The sequence below is a fragment of the Crocodylus siamensis genome, chromosome 3 (assembly GCF_052110815.1).
Source record: "Crocodylus siamensis isolate JL-2025a chromosome 3, ASM5211081v1, whole genome shotgun sequence".
Lineage (NCBI taxonomy): Eukaryota > Metazoa > Chordata > Crocodylia > Crocodylidae > Crocodylus > Crocodylus siamensis.
The window spans coordinates 140,855,315-140,874,054 of NC_143397.1; the positions used below are offsets into that span (position 1 = coordinate 140,855,315).

General features: G+C 45.3%; 1 protein-coding gene across 2 annotated transcripts in view; it reads left to right on the plus strand.

Moving 5' to 3' along the window:
• Positions 1–926: 926 nt before the first annotated feature.
• FAM217A (family with sequence similarity 217 member A) overlaps positions 927–18,740 on the plus strand; it is a 37,812-nt gene continuing 19,998 nt past the window's right edge. For both annotated transcript variants that reach the window (XM_090039357.1, XM_090039356.1), the window contains exons 1-5: positions 927–1,080; positions 9,775–9,859; positions 9,963–9,988; positions 13,126–13,197; positions 13,291–13,370. In XM_090039357.1, the coding sequence (XP_089895483.1) occupies positions 931–1,080; positions 9,775–9,859; positions 9,963–9,988; positions 13,126–13,197; positions 13,291–13,370 (413 nt within the window). In that variant the 5' untranslated portion in view covers positions 927–930. The remainder of the gene's footprint in view (positions 1,081–9,774; positions 9,860–9,962; positions 9,989–13,125; positions 13,198–13,290; positions 13,371–18,740) is intronic.

The window sequence follows — 18,740 nt, forward strand, 5'->3', positions numbered from 1 at the left end:
ATTAATTCAAGGTTCTACTCTTGGAAGTATAATTTCAAACACAGTTTTACAATTCTCAATATTGTCCATCTTTTATCAAACACATGCCATCTTCATCCCCCTGTTGATAATCCCACTCACCTTTAGCACCCATCATCCTCTAACAACATTACTTTGTTCATCCACACACATAACCCTCTTCTCCCTCTTCACGCAGCCCTCACAGGTACTGTAATCCCCATTAATGTAACTGAAATGATTTCTTGCAACATTGCAAGTAACAGTAAACAAGATTTACAGTAGACGCATCTGCAACGCACTAGGCCGCATGCCCAGTTGTTTTCTGCGCTGCACGGGAGCAGTGCAGAGGGGTTTTTTTTTTGACCCCTGGATGACTCTCAGCAATACCTATCGAATTCCTGGAGACTCCAGGGCAATCCTGGAGGGTTGGCAACCCTATCCAGAAGGGGCGAGTCTACCCTGCCTTCTACAGAGTCCCCTTTACAAATGGGTCAAGTGTAAGGGGGAGGCTTTGGCATGGGCATGAATTTTTTTTTTTCTCTGTTTTTTTGCACCGGTCCTGGAAGCACTGCAATACCAGGTCAATGCATGGAGTGGATGGAGCACGCTCCGGTTCCACCGGCCAATACCAAAAAGAATCTGCTCAATATAGACCTCCTATGGAGGACATATCAGAGACAATTACCCTGGGGAGCTCGCCTACGTGGTCACGCTGCTTCCCCTGGCACTGCTCTGCCCCTGTGTGATGGAGAGCTGCTCAGGGACCAGCGGGCTGGGAGAAACCATGAGGGGAAGAAGACACGCAACAAGCAGGTCGAGGCAGCTCAGCGGAGCGCGCGGCAGCGGCGGGGCGGAACCCGGGCCCGGGCGGTTGCCACGGCGACCCCTGTGACGCGGTGGGCGGGGCGGGGCGGAGTGCGCGCGCATCCCATGCCGCGGGCGGCGGCGGGCGGCAGGCGCGTACCACTGGGCTTCGGCGCCCTCCGCGGGGCCCGGCGGGGGCGCAGCGGGGGGCGACGCGGCGAGGCCCAGGGAGCCTCCTTCGCTGACGGCGTCTACGGCACCGGCTTCTCCCGCCAGGTACCAGCGGGATCGGGGTGTCCCGGCGCAGGCACCGCCCCGCTAGCAAGCGCTGGCTGCCTTTGCAAGCAGGGAACCCCGTGCAGGCACCCACAGGCGTTCAGTCCCCATAGGGGAGAGCTCAGGGCGTGCAGGAGCAGGGGCCTGGGGAGAGCATGGGCAGCGCCAGGCTGCCCACCCTCTCCTGCCTTAAAAAAAAAACACCCCGCCTCCTGCACCCCAGCAAAATAGCAGAGCGTATTTATGCTGCCTTGTTGCTGCTGCATATGCAGTGCCACAAACGGCCTGGACCTCTGCTTTCCCTTTGTGCCGCCACAGAACTGCAAAGGTGGCATCCGTTGGCAGCCTAATCCATCCACGGTTTGAAGGCTGCGGTAACCACTGGATGCTGCTGTTTTGCAGCTGTCTTTTTATCCTGCACACAGATCCAGGCGGCGGCCAAGGGACAGGGGCGATTTTATTGTGAACTGTACGAGGCGCTGGGCCTGAACAATTAGCTTCTGTGTGCCATAATTATTCCTGTAGGGATCAAGTTTGTGAAGCTGGTGCAGTGTCACCTTGTGCCCATCTGGACCGTTGCCCGTGGTGCTTACCATGTATCCCTGAGGGCTGCGCGCTTGATTCATTCACCACAACAATGACAGGGCAGGACAGAGCAGATAAAGCTTTCGACACTTGAATGATTTCTATAGTTTGCAACTTTGTTGGGCAGCAGCATCAGCTACTTTCACAAGGGTTGGCCACAAGAAAGGGCCCTCCCACTGCTGCAGCAGGAAAATTAATTAATTGGGCTGGAGAGCCATTTAACAAGTTGTGGTGAGCTGTTGAGGGCTGTGCACGCACACATGCACACACACGCTTCCTGGCCACAGCCTGCCCTTCCACTCCTTGCCTGGAGCCATCACCATCTGGTGCTTGGGGTGAGGCAAGAGGGTTGGAGCCTGGCCGAGGGCCTCTGCACTGTCCTGCCCCACCATCAGGCCTCCTGGCACATGTGCAGACACCCCGCCATCGCTGCCCCACAGCTCCCAGGAGCCCTGATGGCAAGGCAGGATGGGACAGCGCAGAGGCCCACAGCCAGGCTCTGTCCCTGGCTCAGAGCCCTGGCAGCTGCTGGGTGGAATCACCCCTGCCCTCCCAGCACTGTGCAGCATGGCTCATCCAGGGCCTACTTCACAGTGCTGGGTGGGCCAGGGTATTTTTGCCCAGTGTCCCCCGCAGCACCTGGGAGATGCAGTCCAGCCCTGCAGGCCCTGGGTACCACTTTTCAGCAGAGGTCAGGAACCAAGCATGGCTTCCCTAGGGCCTGCAGGGCTGGACTGCATCTCTCAAGTGGTGTGAGGAACACTGGACGGAAGCAGCCTCACCCACCCGCCCAGCACCGTGCGACAGGCCCTAGGTGAGCCGTGCTTGGGCCCCCACTGCTGGCAAAAAGTGTGGGTGACAGCTCCAGCTTTGGCATCTGCTGGCAGCTTTGTACATCTGCTGGCAGTGGGTGGGTGGAGCTGCTTCTTCCCAGTGTCCCCCATGACACCTTAAGAGGCTAGAGCCATTGCCGGTGCTGCCTGCCAGCAGAGGCAGGGCCCAAGTACAGGTTGCCCAGGGCCTGCTATGAGCTGCTGACACCTGTGCTGCCCACCCATGGGCCAGATAAAATTAATTTTCAGGCTGGATCTGGCCTGCAGGCCATATTTTGCCCTCCCCCCCCAACACACACATCCCCATACAGGCTGCCAGTTGCCTTCCTTATGATGTTGGATTTGATTATCTTTTTTGAGAATGTTTGCTACCAATGGTGAGCCTATAAGGCTGCTCAGTAAACATGCTGCAGCAGGTGCAACGCTTTCTGTTCTTTTTTATGTACAAAGAACCCCCGTTTGGCAACATGTACATTTATGACATCCCACAGTTGGAGATTGAAAAAAATCAAACTTTTTTTTAAAGTCTTAATCAGCAACTACATGCGTCTTGTTCATTAGATTTAGACATGCACCCAGGATGTCATCAAAAACCATATTTACTCAAATAGAAAATAACTCGATAAAGACAACCCCCTAGTAATAGATTCTATATAAAGGAAATTTATACATTTTCTATAATTTTCCAGGCATAGGATCTAATTATTGGAGGTTTGCCTTGAATTTGTCAACCTCCCAGCGCTGCAGCAGGAAAAACAAATTGGGGGTAAGGTAGCCCTTTTGCCCTCTGCCAACTTTTTCCCCTTGCAGCACCTTTCTCCCCTTCTTACTGTCACACCCTGCTTGCTCTGAGCACATGGAAGCAAGAGATACATTTGAAAACACTGAACTTGAAAAAAGTAGCTGTAGTAATTTGCATATAGTACCCATGGACAGTTCATCCAGAAATAATTAATTTTACCTTCTTTTTTTTTAAACTGCTGCAAGTTTAACACAGGTACTCCATAAACACACTTTAAAGGAGAATTTTAGCACCTGCTTATATGTAATACAAACTTTTGGGGTTTTTTGCATACACACACACTCCCCTCCCCTTTTCATGCTCCCCAATACCCTTTTGTTTTTCCTCTGAGTCCTTATTCCATGTTGTCTTCATTGCTCTCTTCTTCCCTGTCATCCTCTTCTCTCACCCCCACTTCATCACTGTCATCATCCTCTTCCTCATTATTGTTGTTTTCTCTGGGAACCCCACTCCTGAACACTGTCCCAATCTCTTCTCTTCCATGTGATCTCTGCTGTTTCCTCCTGATCATCTTCTACTGTCTTCCTGTAGTACCCCTGAAGCTTACTCAGTCCCATTTTGACACAGTCCTCAACTGAGAGATTTGTGTGTCTGTATACAAGCAGGTTCCTGTCCTTCTATAGGGCATTTCTGAAGCAGGAAGTGAACTGGTCAAAGCAAGCTGTCATGTTTCCTTGCTGCTTGGTTAGATGTCTGTACAGTGTCCACCTCTGGACAGGGTCCTGTCACCATCATGAGAAGTAAAATTACTTTCCTCCACATCTCTCTGGCATATGGGCAGTTCCAGAGGAGGTGGTTGATTGTTTTCTCTTTCCACTGACGGGTTTCTCTGGTACAGGTCGGGGAGCCTCCACGTGAAGTACTTGATGGGTCGCTTGCCAGTTCAAGTCACTGGGGACTGTGTCCACTGGTGACAGTCTGTTTCTTGCTTTTGCTATCTCCTATATTTCACAATAGTTTTTCTGGGTCATTGGGCCTTCTTTTTGTAGCTCATACCTGTTCCAGAGCTGCTCTAGGACCTTGTAGAACTACATTGGTTTGCAGGTGTATGGGCACATGCTGGGTGGTGTGTACACTGCCTAGTGTCATAGCAGGTGACCTGCAAACTCTTTTTGGATTTTGCATATATATATATAGATATAGATATAGATGTAATTATATATTAATATATAAATATACGATATTAATATGTAATAGTACATATAATGTAACACACACATAGACAGACAGACACCTAATCTCTACAAACTTGTCTTCTGACTGATATGGTTCACTCAACCATCCAGAACACACCTTTAGTTACCTTATTCCCATTCCAGTTACAATGACCGCACTGTGCACCTGTGCTCAGACATGTCCACGTGCCTGTCACCATCACCTTTAACTGTCACGATCTGACCACTTAATTGCTTCTTTCCTCCCACCCAATTCCCCCATCTGTTTCCCTGGTCCTTCCACTCATTGTCATCATGGTTCTCTTAGGTGGTCCTGCCTCTGAACAGCCTATACCAGTATTTTCTGCATCCTTTCTTCCTTGTCCTTTTCTTTCACTTTCATTTTTGCAAGTGACCTGTAAACTATACTTTTTCTTTTGCAAAAATATTTATTACTATATATATATATAACTGTACCTCTAACAACTTGTCTTGTGACCACTATGGTTCACTTGACATTCCCAAAGCACAATTTTATAGTTACATCATTCTCCATAGTGTACCCACACTCCTGCATGCCCACGCTCCCATCACTGTCTCCTTGAAACCGTCCCAAATACGCAAAGGACTACCTCAGTCCCCTCCCTTTTTCCTTCCCAAATGCTTCTGTTTGTTTAGCTCTTTCACTCATCATTGGATTTGTTGTCATCATCATTGTCATTATCCTCATTGCTCTCTTCAGAGAGTTTGCCTCTTAAAAGTGTATGCTAGTTCTCTCTCTTTCATATGCTGTCCACCGTCTCTTTCTTATCCTCTTGTACCATCTTTTTGTAATCCCAGTACATCTCACTCAGGCCCACTGTAATACAATCCTCAACTGGTTTGTGTGCTTGTTTATGAGCAAGTTCCTGGTCTTTCACAGGGCATTTCTGAAGCAGGAGATGATTTGGATGAAGTGGGCTGTCAGGCCCCTGTGCTGCTTAGTCAAGTGCCTGTACAGCAGCACCTCTCTGATCAGGGTTTTAAAACCTGTTACCACCAGGAGGAGTATGTAAACTTTTTTCCACACCTCTCTGGCAAGTGGGCAGTTCTGGAAGAGGTGATCTATTGTTTCTGCCTCCTACCAGCAGGATTGCCTGGGGCAGTTGGATGGGCCTCTCTCCCCTGTGCTGTTTTTCCATGCCTTCACAAGGCGTTCCCAGCGGGTTACTTGCCAGTGCAAGTCTCGGTGCTCCTTCTATAGGTCTTGGTGGAAGATTCTCTCCATCACGGCCTGGGAACTATCACCAGGAAATAGATTCACAGGTGATATGACGTCTCCTTGCCCTTATTACCTCTTGGATCTTCCGGTGATTCACCAGGGTTGTTGGGGACTCATCATTGCAAACTATACATGATACTAGTCCAAAGTCAAAAGGCCCGTTGTATACTATATAGTTCAATGGGCTGGGCCCCAACAGGGTCAATAGCATTTCAAGCTATTGTGACCCCACAGTTCAGCAAGTGTTTAAGTATGCATCCAAATACCCTCAACAAAGGATTGGTAGGCTAAGTAGCCCCCCACTCATGACTGGAACAAGGTGTTCTTGTTATGAGTCCTGGGAACCTCCAAAAATTTATATGCAGATAGGATGCAGAGCAACTTGGTCTGGCTCTAACTCATGGAGGACAGGGCCACATTAATCATATGGATCAGGTTGAGAGAGGGGGTGACAGGGATTCTTGCTGAACTGTTTGAGACCATATTTGGTGATGTTTGCCAGACATTTGGGCTAAGTACAGACAGCCAAAAAGCCCGAGGCTGAATTGATTTGATCTTCACAGGTTAGTCTAAGCTGTATAGATTGGATCGATCAGCAAGTAAACAGACATTCACTTTGATTCTGCAAATGCAGCCACATGCCTGCAGTGGCTCAGCTCAGAAGCCAAAGGATGCTAGAGTATGCCTCCCTGCTTGTACTAAAGCTATCTACCCTTACAGGGAAGGTGTAAAGCATCCTGGGATGCCAGGGACTGAGAGTCAACCTGAACTTGGAAGGAATTTGGGGCAGAAGTTCAATAAACCAATTTAACCTAAATCAGTTAAGTTTGAGTCTATATCCACCCAGGTTTATCTTAAACTGGTTTTGGCCATTTTGAAAATGGTTTATGTACTCTGAACCTCTGTTGTGTTACAGATTTGAACCGGTTTCCAATCACTTATACCGGTTTATGTGTAATTTCTCTCCCTAGCTTTAAGGCTGGTGAAGAAACAGGACTCTTTGGAAATGGGAAAGAAAGACACAGCTGAGCTGTGGGAGTGAAGAGGAAGTCGAAATGTATTCAGTGTGGTGGCTCACCATGATTTGAAAAAGAGTCAACACTGAGGTGGACTGAGCACAATGTGTAGTACCATATATTTTATTCCGATAGGTTATATTAAACTATTTTTGTGGTAGGGTTCTATCAGCATATTTAGTTTTTGTAATTATTCTTTAGCAAGGCTAAATTTATTCTAAATTCAGTTAGGCAAAGCCCAATAGTTAAGTTCCAAAATTTGACTCAATCATCAAGTCTGTGGTTCTACCACTGGGCAAGTACTCTTTCTCCCAGACCTGTTGGTCTGGGGCTTGAGTTACTCCCCAGATCCAGGTAGGTATCCTGTGTGCAAGCCCCTGGCCTGGGGGCATTGGGGTTCAGATGCATAGTCTCACTTGATCTTAACCAAAAGGCCGAGAAGTGATCTGCCCCATGTGGGTCGTGTTTTATAGTCATGCTCAACGTTACCTACATTTAATCAGAGTCATAGTTGGATTCCATTACTGAGTGCATGCTGCTTTTAGCAATTGTTCAAAGATAGGCAGTATATCTAATAGGGTTTCCTTGTATGTGAGTGTAAAACAAAGGGCTTCTTTCCCCATGTTAACTGGAGGGGGGGTGAAACTCATATATGAATAAATACAGTATATTCCATGTGTCAATAGCATTTTTTACTTCTTCCTACAAAGAACAAAATAGTAGTTTAACTTTTACACAGAACATTGGAAACACTCAGGACCTAGGGCTTGAGGTTGAATGGTAAAAGGGACACAAGAAACAACAGGAAAAGCCTTCAGGAAAGTGAAAGCAGAAGTAAGACTGCTGGAGGCAGGGATTGAAGTCACAACCTTTATTATTAACAAATTAGAAGTTCTTTCCCATGCTACGAATGCCAAGAACTATTCCACTGTTATGGACTGTCCATACAGTAGTACAATTGAAACCTTATTTCTGTTTAGCATCTTGTATTGCAGAAATAGCACAACGGCTACAAACAGCCATTCATTTTTACCAGTGGAAATTTATGATAAATGTACTTCAGAGCCTGTACTGCAACTGTCCTCATTTACTTGCTACTGCTTTCCATGCCACCTTCCCCAAATTTGGTTGATCCCAGTGTTCATAAGGCATGGGGAGCAGCAACAAAGGAGGTCTTCCAAGTTTCAGCCTGAAATTTCTCTCACAGAGGGGCATTTCTCCCAGGAAGAATTGAATGAATGCTTATACATTCCTAGCTTCTACCAGGAGAGCAGTGATTCTTCTGGTAGAACCACACTGCCTGTACGTGGCCAGTATGTGCTTCTTCAGATTCAGATTGCTTGGTTTGATTCACAATGTACTTCACAATGATAACATGTATTCACCACTTGTAATAAACCTTGCAGGCAATATGGTTATAAGTTCTATGATTTTTTTTCTAAATGTTAAAGAGCTCTTTAACTTGTTGCTGAGACAAACAAAAGATTGCTGTTTCCTTGGGAATGTGTAGACATCCTTGGCTTGGTTCCTATATCCCTAGCCCCAAGGAATTCTGGATGTGCCTTTAAGAGAATTTAATATGTAAATAAGTCATCATATGTGACGCTGAGTTGTGACGCACTTTTTTAACTGTTCATTTTTTAGCTGACGAGCCCTAAAACATACTGGCTTCTGGGCACAAAGTGTTGATAACATCATGGTACTTGGTGGAGCAACTTGTCTGCAGCAGGTGGATTACAGCCAAACAGCATTTGTCTGCTCTAAGACAAGATTTAAAAAATCTTGAACTAAAACCTCATTTGTTTCCCACATTGTCCTGGGAAAATCTAAGCCTGCAAGAGGAAATTCTAAATGTGAAAAGTCAGAATCTAACCTACAATCGTTTGTGTTTTGTCAGCTCTGCTCCCTTTGTTACATATGTGTAGGGGTCTACCTAATTTGCAGTTTTATGGGTTTTGTGGAAACTGCGAAAAACGGCCATGTTTGCAGTTGCTAGGAAATATTGCACTGGCTGTGATGTCCCATGAAATCAACCTAAAAAAAAAAAGTGCATTATTCATATAATACGCTGTTTTAGAATGTCCCAGTGCTTACCTCAATACAAAGGTAATGTGACAATCACTTCAGCCATAGATCACATGTTGAGGGTGGGCACATCTACACTTTCATTAAAACGTTTTAAATAATGTGCATCAATTTTAGTACCTCAGGACATTTTTACACATGCAACTGCTGCAGCGCCAGGTGCTTTGACAAGCACCAGGCACTGCATTGCTTGCAGTTGTATAAATGGTGAAATGTGCATCAGTGCTGAGAAAATGGCGGCAGTGCGCTTTTGGACTAAAACACACAGAAAGTGCTTTAGTTCAAAAGCTCACCATCGCCATTTTCTGCGTCCTGAAGCATTTAACCACTGATACAACTACATGCAGTACAGCCTGGTGTGAGCCAGCTTGCGTGCAGATCAGACTCAATTAATTGAGTCTGCTCCAAAGTGGCGGATCTGCGGCAATTATGGGATAAAAAAGTATGTGTATAAATGCCCTCTGTTGTGAGGTACTAGAAAAAGGCTCATCTGCTTATTTTAATGTGCGTTTGCTAAAGAGAATGGTTTTTTCTGTGATGCTTTAAAGTGCATTAAAATAGGCTAAGGCATATTAAAGCACATGTGTAGGCGTGCCCAGTCTGTTAGTGACATAGACTAAATGAAGGTGCCAGTCAGTAAAGTGAAAACGTTTCAGTGCCATCTTCTAAGAAGTTAAATGTAATACCAGTGCCTCTCCACCAGTCAGCAGTGAGGGGTGGGGCTGCTGGGAAATGCCCACAAAAATGGTTCTTCATGCCATAACCAAACTGCAAAAGTTGCTTTGCCTCACCCCAAATATTTATAATTTACATTCCATTCAAGGGGGCTAATTTGCAATGAGCAAATAAGAAGGCTCATAGATTCACTGTTTTAAATTGTTGTAATTGTTGTAATTGCAGTGTGTTTTAAAGTGTCCATATTTTTGCACTTATTATAACAAACTCTGTGTTGTTGCAGAACTTACAAACCTGTGACTCAGAACCTGATGTCCACCTTTGTGAAAATAAATACTGCCCCTCAGGGGATGTCATTGGCACAGGAGGTAAGAAAACCCAGGCATTTGTGCTTCTGCATGGAGAAAATTTCTAAAGGACTATTATAAACATATATCAACTGTTGGTTTTTTTATTGTTGGTCTTTTACAGGTGCTCTGTCAAGCAAGTTGCACAAGGTAAGGGCAAAAGAAAGAAATCTTAATAATTTCAATCCAATTTACCTGAATGTAATTTAATAAATGTCAGAACTGACTGCTGGTTTTAGTCTTCTTCAAGCAAAAGTAGATAGCAGTGTTGAAAAGGTCTACACCATAATTTTTCTTCTTAAAAACGATAAAGGAAGTGAAGTCTACCAACAAAAAGATTTTTTTAAATAGTTTCTATGTGCGAATTTGCCTGTGTGTATATTTATGTTTAACATTTATTTATATTTCATATTTAATATTTAATATGTATGCATGTATGTATTTTTAATAGCTTTCTAACAACTTACTGATTCCAGAAGTTTTCTTTGTGGATTATAGTTGCCTCTTGGATTTGTCCTAGGTCGAATTAAAAAATGTTCCACTTGTTTTAAAAAGTGAAACTCCAATTTAATTCACTTTAGGCCTCAGGAAATGGGAACAACCTTAGCTGGGAGTAACGTTTGTAGGCAAGTAAGAATAGACCCTATGTTGTATTAACACTTTTTTCTGTAATAGAATGATGAAATCTGGTAATTGCACACATCACAAAAAAAATGCTACCACCATTAGCAACTATGCTTTCTCTCTACACTGTTAGAGCATTTCATATTGCATTACAGCCCTTACCAGCCTCTTAGCTCTACACCTGGTAGCAGTCCAGGCAAACCCTGAAAACTCTGCTGAACTTAAAGAGTAAGGCTGACCCTGGTGCAACTTGTCTTGTAGCCATCCTGTACCTGAGGAGCATTTGGAACTTACCTGGCATGTAGGTCTCAAGCACAGGAAGTTCACTAGCAGCAACCACACAACTCCCTGTTTCTGACTTCTGACCTTTCTGCATCTCACTTCTTCTGTCTGCTGCCTATAAGTAGAGCAGAGGTGGACAAAATACAGCCCGCAGGCTGGAGGCCATTCTATTCTGCCCGTGGGGCCCCTAAAAAATGTAGAAAATTGATATTTCTCTGCCCTTGGTTCCTGTCAAAAGTGACAGGAACCAAGGGCAGTAGGACCCAGGGGAAGTTCCGGTGGGCTTCAACAACAGTGGGGCCTGCGCGGCCCCGACCCCCAGCTGGAAGCCCCAGCCACAGTTTCTGGGCTGGGAGCACGTGGCTGCAGGAAGCTCAGGTAAGGCAGGGGGGAGACCCCAGGCAGGGAAGGAGCACAGGTGGGGGGAAGTGGCCCCTCCCCACCCATGGCCAGTGCCCCACGCTGCAGCTGCTCGCAGCCCACATGGGGCTGCCTGTGCCTGCTCTGGACAGCCCCATGAGGGCTGCAAGCACGTGCAATGCGGAGAACTGGGTGTGGGGCATGGGAGGGGCCGCTTCACCCTCCGTGCTCATCTTTTCCCTGGGCTCCTTCCCTGCATGAAGAAAAGTGGCCCCTCCCCGCCCCATGGCTGGCACCCTCCACTACAGGTGCTTGCAGCCCACGCAGGGCTGTCTAGAGCAGACACAGGCAGCCCCAGGCAGGCTGCAAGCAGCTGCAGCACAGGGCACCAGGCATGGGGCGGGGAGGGGCTGCTTTCTCCCCTCCCCCTACCGGCACTCAGTACCAGCTTGTAACCCAGCCCCACTGCCAGGTGGCTGCAGCGCGGGGTGCCGGACACACCAAGTCAGGGATCTGTCTACCCACAAGTTTCACAAGACCTCGGAGTCTAAAACTGGATGAAGACGGAAACTTCTAGGATGAAGCAATTTTAGCTCTGCTACTCAGAAGGCATGTCTGCACATGCTATTAATGCTATAAAGTGTTACTGTACAGTAACATACTAAGCATGTCTACACATGTATTTACTGCACAGTAAGCAGCTTTTATACTGGTGTCCACACATGCAAGTGTTAAAGCACAGTAACGCTGTGTGTGGACTGTCTCGGGACTAAAATTAGTCCCAAGTCAGTCCACACAAACAGTTTACTGCACAATAAGGTGTCTACACATGCCTTACTGCACAGTAACTACTCAAACATAAATTTGCTACTTGCATCATGTAGGTGTAGCATCAAGTCGGCCTAAGTCTCCATAGTTACTGTGCAGTATGTTTGCACACATGTAGACACAAGCCTGTACTGCGCAGTAACCTAAGTTACTGCGCAGTAACGGTACATGTGTAGATACGCCCACTGTGTGGTAAGCCTTACTTGGGAGCATGTCTATACCGGCATCCTGTTGGGAGCAAATCTGCTCCCAGTGGGAGCAGCCCAGGACAGAGTTGCTCCTACCCTGCTCTGGTCCCCTGCAGTAGCTAGGGGGAACTCCAGGCTTCTCTAAGGCGCTAGCCCAGGAGCTGGCAGGGAGTACAGAGCCAGTCCCAGGCTCACACAGCCAGGAGAGCTCTGCCAGCTGCAGGAGCAGCTATCTCTTTGGCCCATATACATTGGGAGGGGTCCTGATGTGCAGGGGAGACAGCTGCCACTGCACTGCTCTTCCAGCCCCTGAACATGGGAACAAGTCCAGTGGGGCTTCTCTGTTCAGCCAGTGGCTGGCTAGGAGTTGTCCTGTTTCTGGGGCAGCTCCTAGCCAGCCTCCTGCTGGACAGGGATTTCCCTGAGCAGCTGGGGTATGGCCTGGACCTGTCCCAAGTGGAAATCCCTGCCCAGCCTGGGGCTGATTGGGAGCTGACCCAGAAGCACGGCAGTTCTCTCAGTAGACTAATTTACTGTGTAGTAAATGGTGTGTGTGTATAGATAGTAACACTTTACTGTGCAGTAGATTAGTTTACTGTGCAGTAAAGTGGCTCATGTAGACACACCCAGAGAGGAGCATTTCCTTCTGAACAGGACTGCCAGTGTGCATTTCTCAACTGGTGGGTCACAAGAATATATGAAAGGGTCGCAGGTCAGGAGTGAGGGGCACTGGGTTGGGACTGGCCATTGATGTTTACAGATGGGTCCTGGTACAAAAAAGGTTGAGAACCACTTCTCTAGCCAGCATTTTTAACATGTACAAATTCTTCACACAAAGCATTTTTAATACTTTGATAAAAACCGAATTCAGCCCAGTGAAGTCAGTGGGGTTGCATGGTTGCAACCAAGGAAAACTTAGATCAAAATACCCAAGAGAAATAGATGATCATGTCTGGAAAAAGTACTTTTACACGGAGTAAATACTATGGTTGATCTGTTTTACAGGACTCTTACAAAAGCCCAGTGGAACTACTGGCAGATCTTAGATTGTCAAAGAATACAAGTAGAAGAACGCAGGTGGGATTTGTTTGTTTTTTTATTTTCCATCTTAGCACATTATAAAACTTACATTAATAGTATTTTTATAGAAATGTTTTTTCTTTTTTGCAGCTCAATCAAAATAATAACAAGGAAGGGACATTTAATTCCTGGGGATATACACATAATCAAGTCAATGCTACTGTGAACAGGTAACACATTTAATTCTTCAAACAATTTAATTAGAACAGAATTTGTTCGCCCATGTCCAAGCAAGCTGAACAAGTGAAAGGACTGCTTGCTAAGACAAGCATTTAGCACACTGTGGAATTTTATACTACTGGTTAATTATCATCTTATATGATTTCTAACATCCAAGTTCAAAGGGGATTTATGGATTAATATATAGATAATTTAATTAAAATAAAGTAACTTTGAGAACTTGGAAAGTATGATGTTCAGGGAAGTGTTTTTAATCTCTTCTGGAACACAATTGTTTTCTCTTTTGTTATATCCAAAGCATGTTTTTTGCCATCTTGGGATGTAATTTATTAATGTTATTAACATTATTTTTTCCAATTAATCCTGTATATACTCTGCCAATTCCATGAAATAAGAATATACAAGAGGAAATTTAATTTTTTCTCCATACTAGAATTCCTCCTTCCCATCTATCTAAGACCTACTCTTTCCTTTCCACCTTAAAGAACACCATTCCTTTAGTCACCCTGTTTCTTAGGATCAGCTAGGTGTGAATGACATTGGTTATTTTCACTTCTAACATTTGACTGTTTTAACTTTATATTTAACTTATTATGTTTGAACAAGAAAAGGACAGAAGTTGCTTAAGTTGCTGTAAAATTAAGTCCTGATCCTACAAAGAGACAAGAACATGGATAATTTAATTGTCCAAGGCAATGGGTGCAGCTATCTGTGAAATTAACACAACACGATAAACTCTGGAGCAGTTTGAGCCAGGGTCACCTGCTGCCTTGCACAGTGTCTACACATGCACCTGGGACAGCAGCAGTTTGAGCAGGGTAGAGCAGTTCCGGGCTGACAGCAGGTTGGGAGGTCAGCTTTGAGCTCCAGGGTGCAGTGTTGAGTGGCAGAGGGGCTAGCTGGGGCATTGGAGAGCCAAAGTACAGAACCGTGCAGCAGGCAGCTCCCATACTTTATCACTTTCGTGCCCCAGCCAGTCCCTGACACTGTCTGCATGTGCATTTCATCACACTTAATTACTCCGCCATAAGATAGTACTATCCCTGACAGTATTATCTTATGGTGGAGTTAATATTTACTGCAACCTAATACTGGCACACAAGTAGACAGTGACACTTTACTGCAGAGCTAATTGCAGTAAAGTGCATGTATAGATGCACCCAATGTACGTAAAGACAGGTGTATAAAGTTATGCATAAATCTAACTCTTTGTAGGATTAAGACCTAATGATATTCTAGAAGGAGCAGCAGCTGTACTTAGAGGCATATCTGGTGATTTAGAGAAGTTTCTTGGAGTATCTTCCTCTTGTGACTATTTTGTTTTATTAAGGTACAGCCAACCTGGCTTTATCAAGAACCAATTGGATCAAGCTAGTCTAATCTCCTTTTTTTGCCAGGATAACTGGCTTAATGGAAAAGAGAGAAATGTTGATGTGATACCTTCAGTTTAGTAAGGCTTTAGACACTGCCCCACTGCCATTGCCATAAGCAACTAGGGACATATACCATATTTATTCAAACATAAGAATCCCCCCACTCCCTCCCAATCATCATGTGAAAAAAGCTCCTCATTTTACACTTGCATACAAAACCTCACTAAATAAGTTACAATTAAACTGCTGCAGAACGCAGTATGTTCTCAGTAATGGAAAAAAAAAAACTATGAAGTTGATGAATTACAGTTTTCTAGCCACATACCTAGGCATTTGGAGCATTTATGCCAGCGCTATAAACACATAAATATGTGCATGTAGACTGAACACGGGTACTCTCAAGACTGGTTGGGCAGGAATGTAGCTAGCTATACATTTGTGAGTGTAAGCATGGGGAACAGGCAGAACCTCTTATGTTTTAGCCCCAGTAACTGAGTGGTTAAGAAAATTGACTAGGAAGCAGACCTAGGCCCACAGTGTGTTTTAACTTGTCTTTCTGACTTTCCAGTATGGTGGTCAAACCATCACATCACACATTAAGCATTTTTCCAGTTCCTTCTCCAGTCCTCCTTTTAAAGCTGAGCCACTGTCCCTTGCATTTACTAGTCGTTGGATAAAATAGATGAAGAGCAATTCAAAGCTTTTGTCCCATTACACGCAAAGGAATATGCCAGAAGAAAGGCCCCCTTTCCTCCAGAGCCATTTCACTGAAGAACGCTCCCTCAGGGCTGACATATTCCTTAACAGGACAGACAACCCTGTTATACTCCACCCACACTGTTAGTCATGCATTTCTGTCTGGCTGCCCTTTTGTGACTGATGCACACTTGCATGTCCAGAATAGCCAAGCATATGTAGCTGCATACCTGCCTGGCCAGTATGTGGCCTACTGCTCACAGTCAGTCTCCTCACACATGCTTATGTGACCACAGTTGCAGGTGTTTAAGTGCCAAAAACACCACTTACATGACTAGAATACTGTCATGTAGGCACACAGCAGGGAAATGTAATTCTGCCCTTAAAGTGCAGATGACACTAAGCTGGGTGGAGTTTCAAGGACTTTGGAGGGCAAGATCAGACTTGAAAATTATCGTGAAAAGTTGGGGAAAAATGTTCAAAATCAACCAGATGAAATTCAGTAAAGGCAAGTACAAAGTATAACATTTAAGAAAGACAAATCAAATGCACAAATACAAAAAGGGGAATAATTAGAATAGCCTGTCATTGGCCTGTAGACTTCCTGAGTCAGGTAGAGGTCTGGACTGATGGGTCTGCCTGCATACTCAAGGTCAAACTGATTTCCGGGTTTGTGGTCCAGAAAGAGTTTTTCCTCAGCTCATATTGCCAGAGGGTTTTTTTTTAACCTTCTGACACAGGATGGATCTCTTCATAAGAATCATCTGTGCATTTCTCATCACATCACAGTTCCAGGGGTTCTGGGCATTGTATTGGGTTCAATCTCAAGCTAAGTGGGTGAAAACTAATGATTTGTGGTATATGGGAGGTTAGACTGACTGATCTAGTCTCTTCATGGTAATAATGTCCATGAAACTTGTTTTTGCTCAGTTGTATTTTCAGGTGCAGCCACATGTAACAATTGAACCATTCCCAAACATCAATGAATGGGGTCCAGTGCACAGTTGTTGCAGGACAGACTATAAATGACAGTAGCTTATCATCTCTTCTTTTCCTAGCTGATAAGATGACCATTGTTAAACTGGTCAATTCTCTATTTTCTGGGGCAGAGGAGATAGCAGAAGTGCCAGATTGTGAACAGCTGAAAAAGTAAAGAAAAAACAGAAAACCTGAAAAATGTGCTTCTTAATAGGTAGAACTGACCACCTAATTAGGCTTCCTTGTTTTGTTGCAATGTAGTTTTGGGTATACCAAATAAATTGACTCTGAATTTCAGCACTAGTGGGCACATCTACATATGCATTTAATGTACCTTAAAGTTACCGTGCATTAAAGTAAGGCCCAGTAAACTGCACCTGGGAACGCATCTACACGTATCCCTGCATTGGGAGCAAATTTACTCCTAACAGGGCCAGTTGAGTCCAGGACTGCTTCTGGCCCTCTGCCCTGCCTTACCGGGGGGAGCTCCAGGCTCCTTTGGTACCAGCCCCAGGCAGGCGGGGGTACAGGGGTCAGGCCTGGGCTCTGGGAAGCAGGGCGGTAGCTGTCCTGGAGCAGGGGACAGCTCCCAGCCTCTTGGTGCTCAGGATTGCAGCCTGGCTTGGCGGTGCTGGCTTGGGGTGATGCTCCATGGCCAAACGGGAGCAGTGCCTTGAGCTCCCCCTTCACTTTGCTTGCTCAGGGGTTGGAGGAGCTCTCTGCCCGTGGTTCCAGCACTGCTCAGCTTCTGGCTCCCCCAGGAGCTGGGAACTGAGCAGCACCAGGATGGAGGAGCTCTGTCACCAGGGACAGACAGCTTCCTTGTTCCCTCAACCTAGCCACTACCCACACAGCACACCCCCCAGTTAGCTCCTGCTACCTGCCTGTGCCTGCAGGGAGCTGGGAGCTAAGCAGTGCTGGGACTGGAGACAGAGCAAGCAAAGCAAAGGGAGGGGAGCGCTCAGGGCGCTGCTGCCACTCAGCCCTGGGGCATTGCCCCAAGCCAGCACCACTGAGCAAGGCTGTGATTCCCAAGCTCCACACTGGAGCTGCAGACAATAACCCCTCCTCTCTCTCCCCTGCCTCCTGTGCCTCCTTGCTGCCTAGGCTGACCAGGAGTAAATTGTTCCTGGTCAGTATTACACATGCACTACTGCATAGTATGTAATGCATGGTTAATCTAGTTCCTGTATTTTTTTTGGTACTAGCAAACCTAGGCGCATTAGCCTAATTTACTGCTCAGCAGGTCCTGCACACATGTAGATGGTGACGCTTTTCTGTGTAGTAGTCTAATGTGCAGTAAAGTGCCTCATGTAGATGCACCCAGTGAGGACTCAGAAAGATTCTTTTAGTTATTTTCTAGTAGTGTTTAGCTGAACTTAATACTTCTGAGGGGAACCTGTAATTGCTATAAATATTTTTGCTATATTTGAAAAATTACCCAGAAAGTATTTTATTACCAGTTATCTTCATTTAGTAAAAACTAAAGACATGTATAGGCTTGCGGACAAATAAGTATGAAATTTAATTTTCATTAATCCACTCATCACTGAGGAAGAACATGTCTTGTTATCTGTAGGAAGAGTCTGAAAGCACCGTCTGAAGAAAATGCTTCTGCCAAGTATTTCCCTTTGTCTGTGCCTCTATTGCCTTTTCATTTAATAAATCCTTTAAACCCCTAATCTTTCCATACTTTTTGGAAAGCCCTAGGGCAAGGATCCTCAGAAAGATACTGTGAGGGCTTCTCAGTCACCTAGTAGAAGATACCTGATGATAAACATTATCAGGGCTTTTCAGCTATTTTCACTGTATAGGTTACATTGTAATAGTTTTATTGACACTTTTGTTCCCCGTTTAGTATCTGCTGCATTTGTTCCAGTGGAAAAGTAATGTTAGGAAGGTACTGAATGTGGCTTTAATGAAGTTTAATAGCCTAGAAACAAGTACAGCCCTCATCAACTGCTCCACAGTCTCTCCACACTGCAGGACATGCTATTGGAAAATCACTGATTCATGATGAGGTTTTATTTCCCTGGTAGGTTAAGGATAATTCCTGAGACAACTTATACCCTTATTTAACTTTTGTGATGTCTACTGGATGTAAGACAGCTCAAAAGTTGATCTACTGTCTTGAAGCTTTTAAAGCTCAAGATCAGCTCAAAAGTTGATCTACTGTCTTGAAGCTGTCTCTCTCTGCCTCTCCTACCAGCTAAAATAAAGCCTTGGTTTTACCTTAATTCATCTCCTGGCCAACTCTGCTTATAGGTATGCTGTAACATATTTTCCAAATTTATCTCTTTCTCAATATTTGAA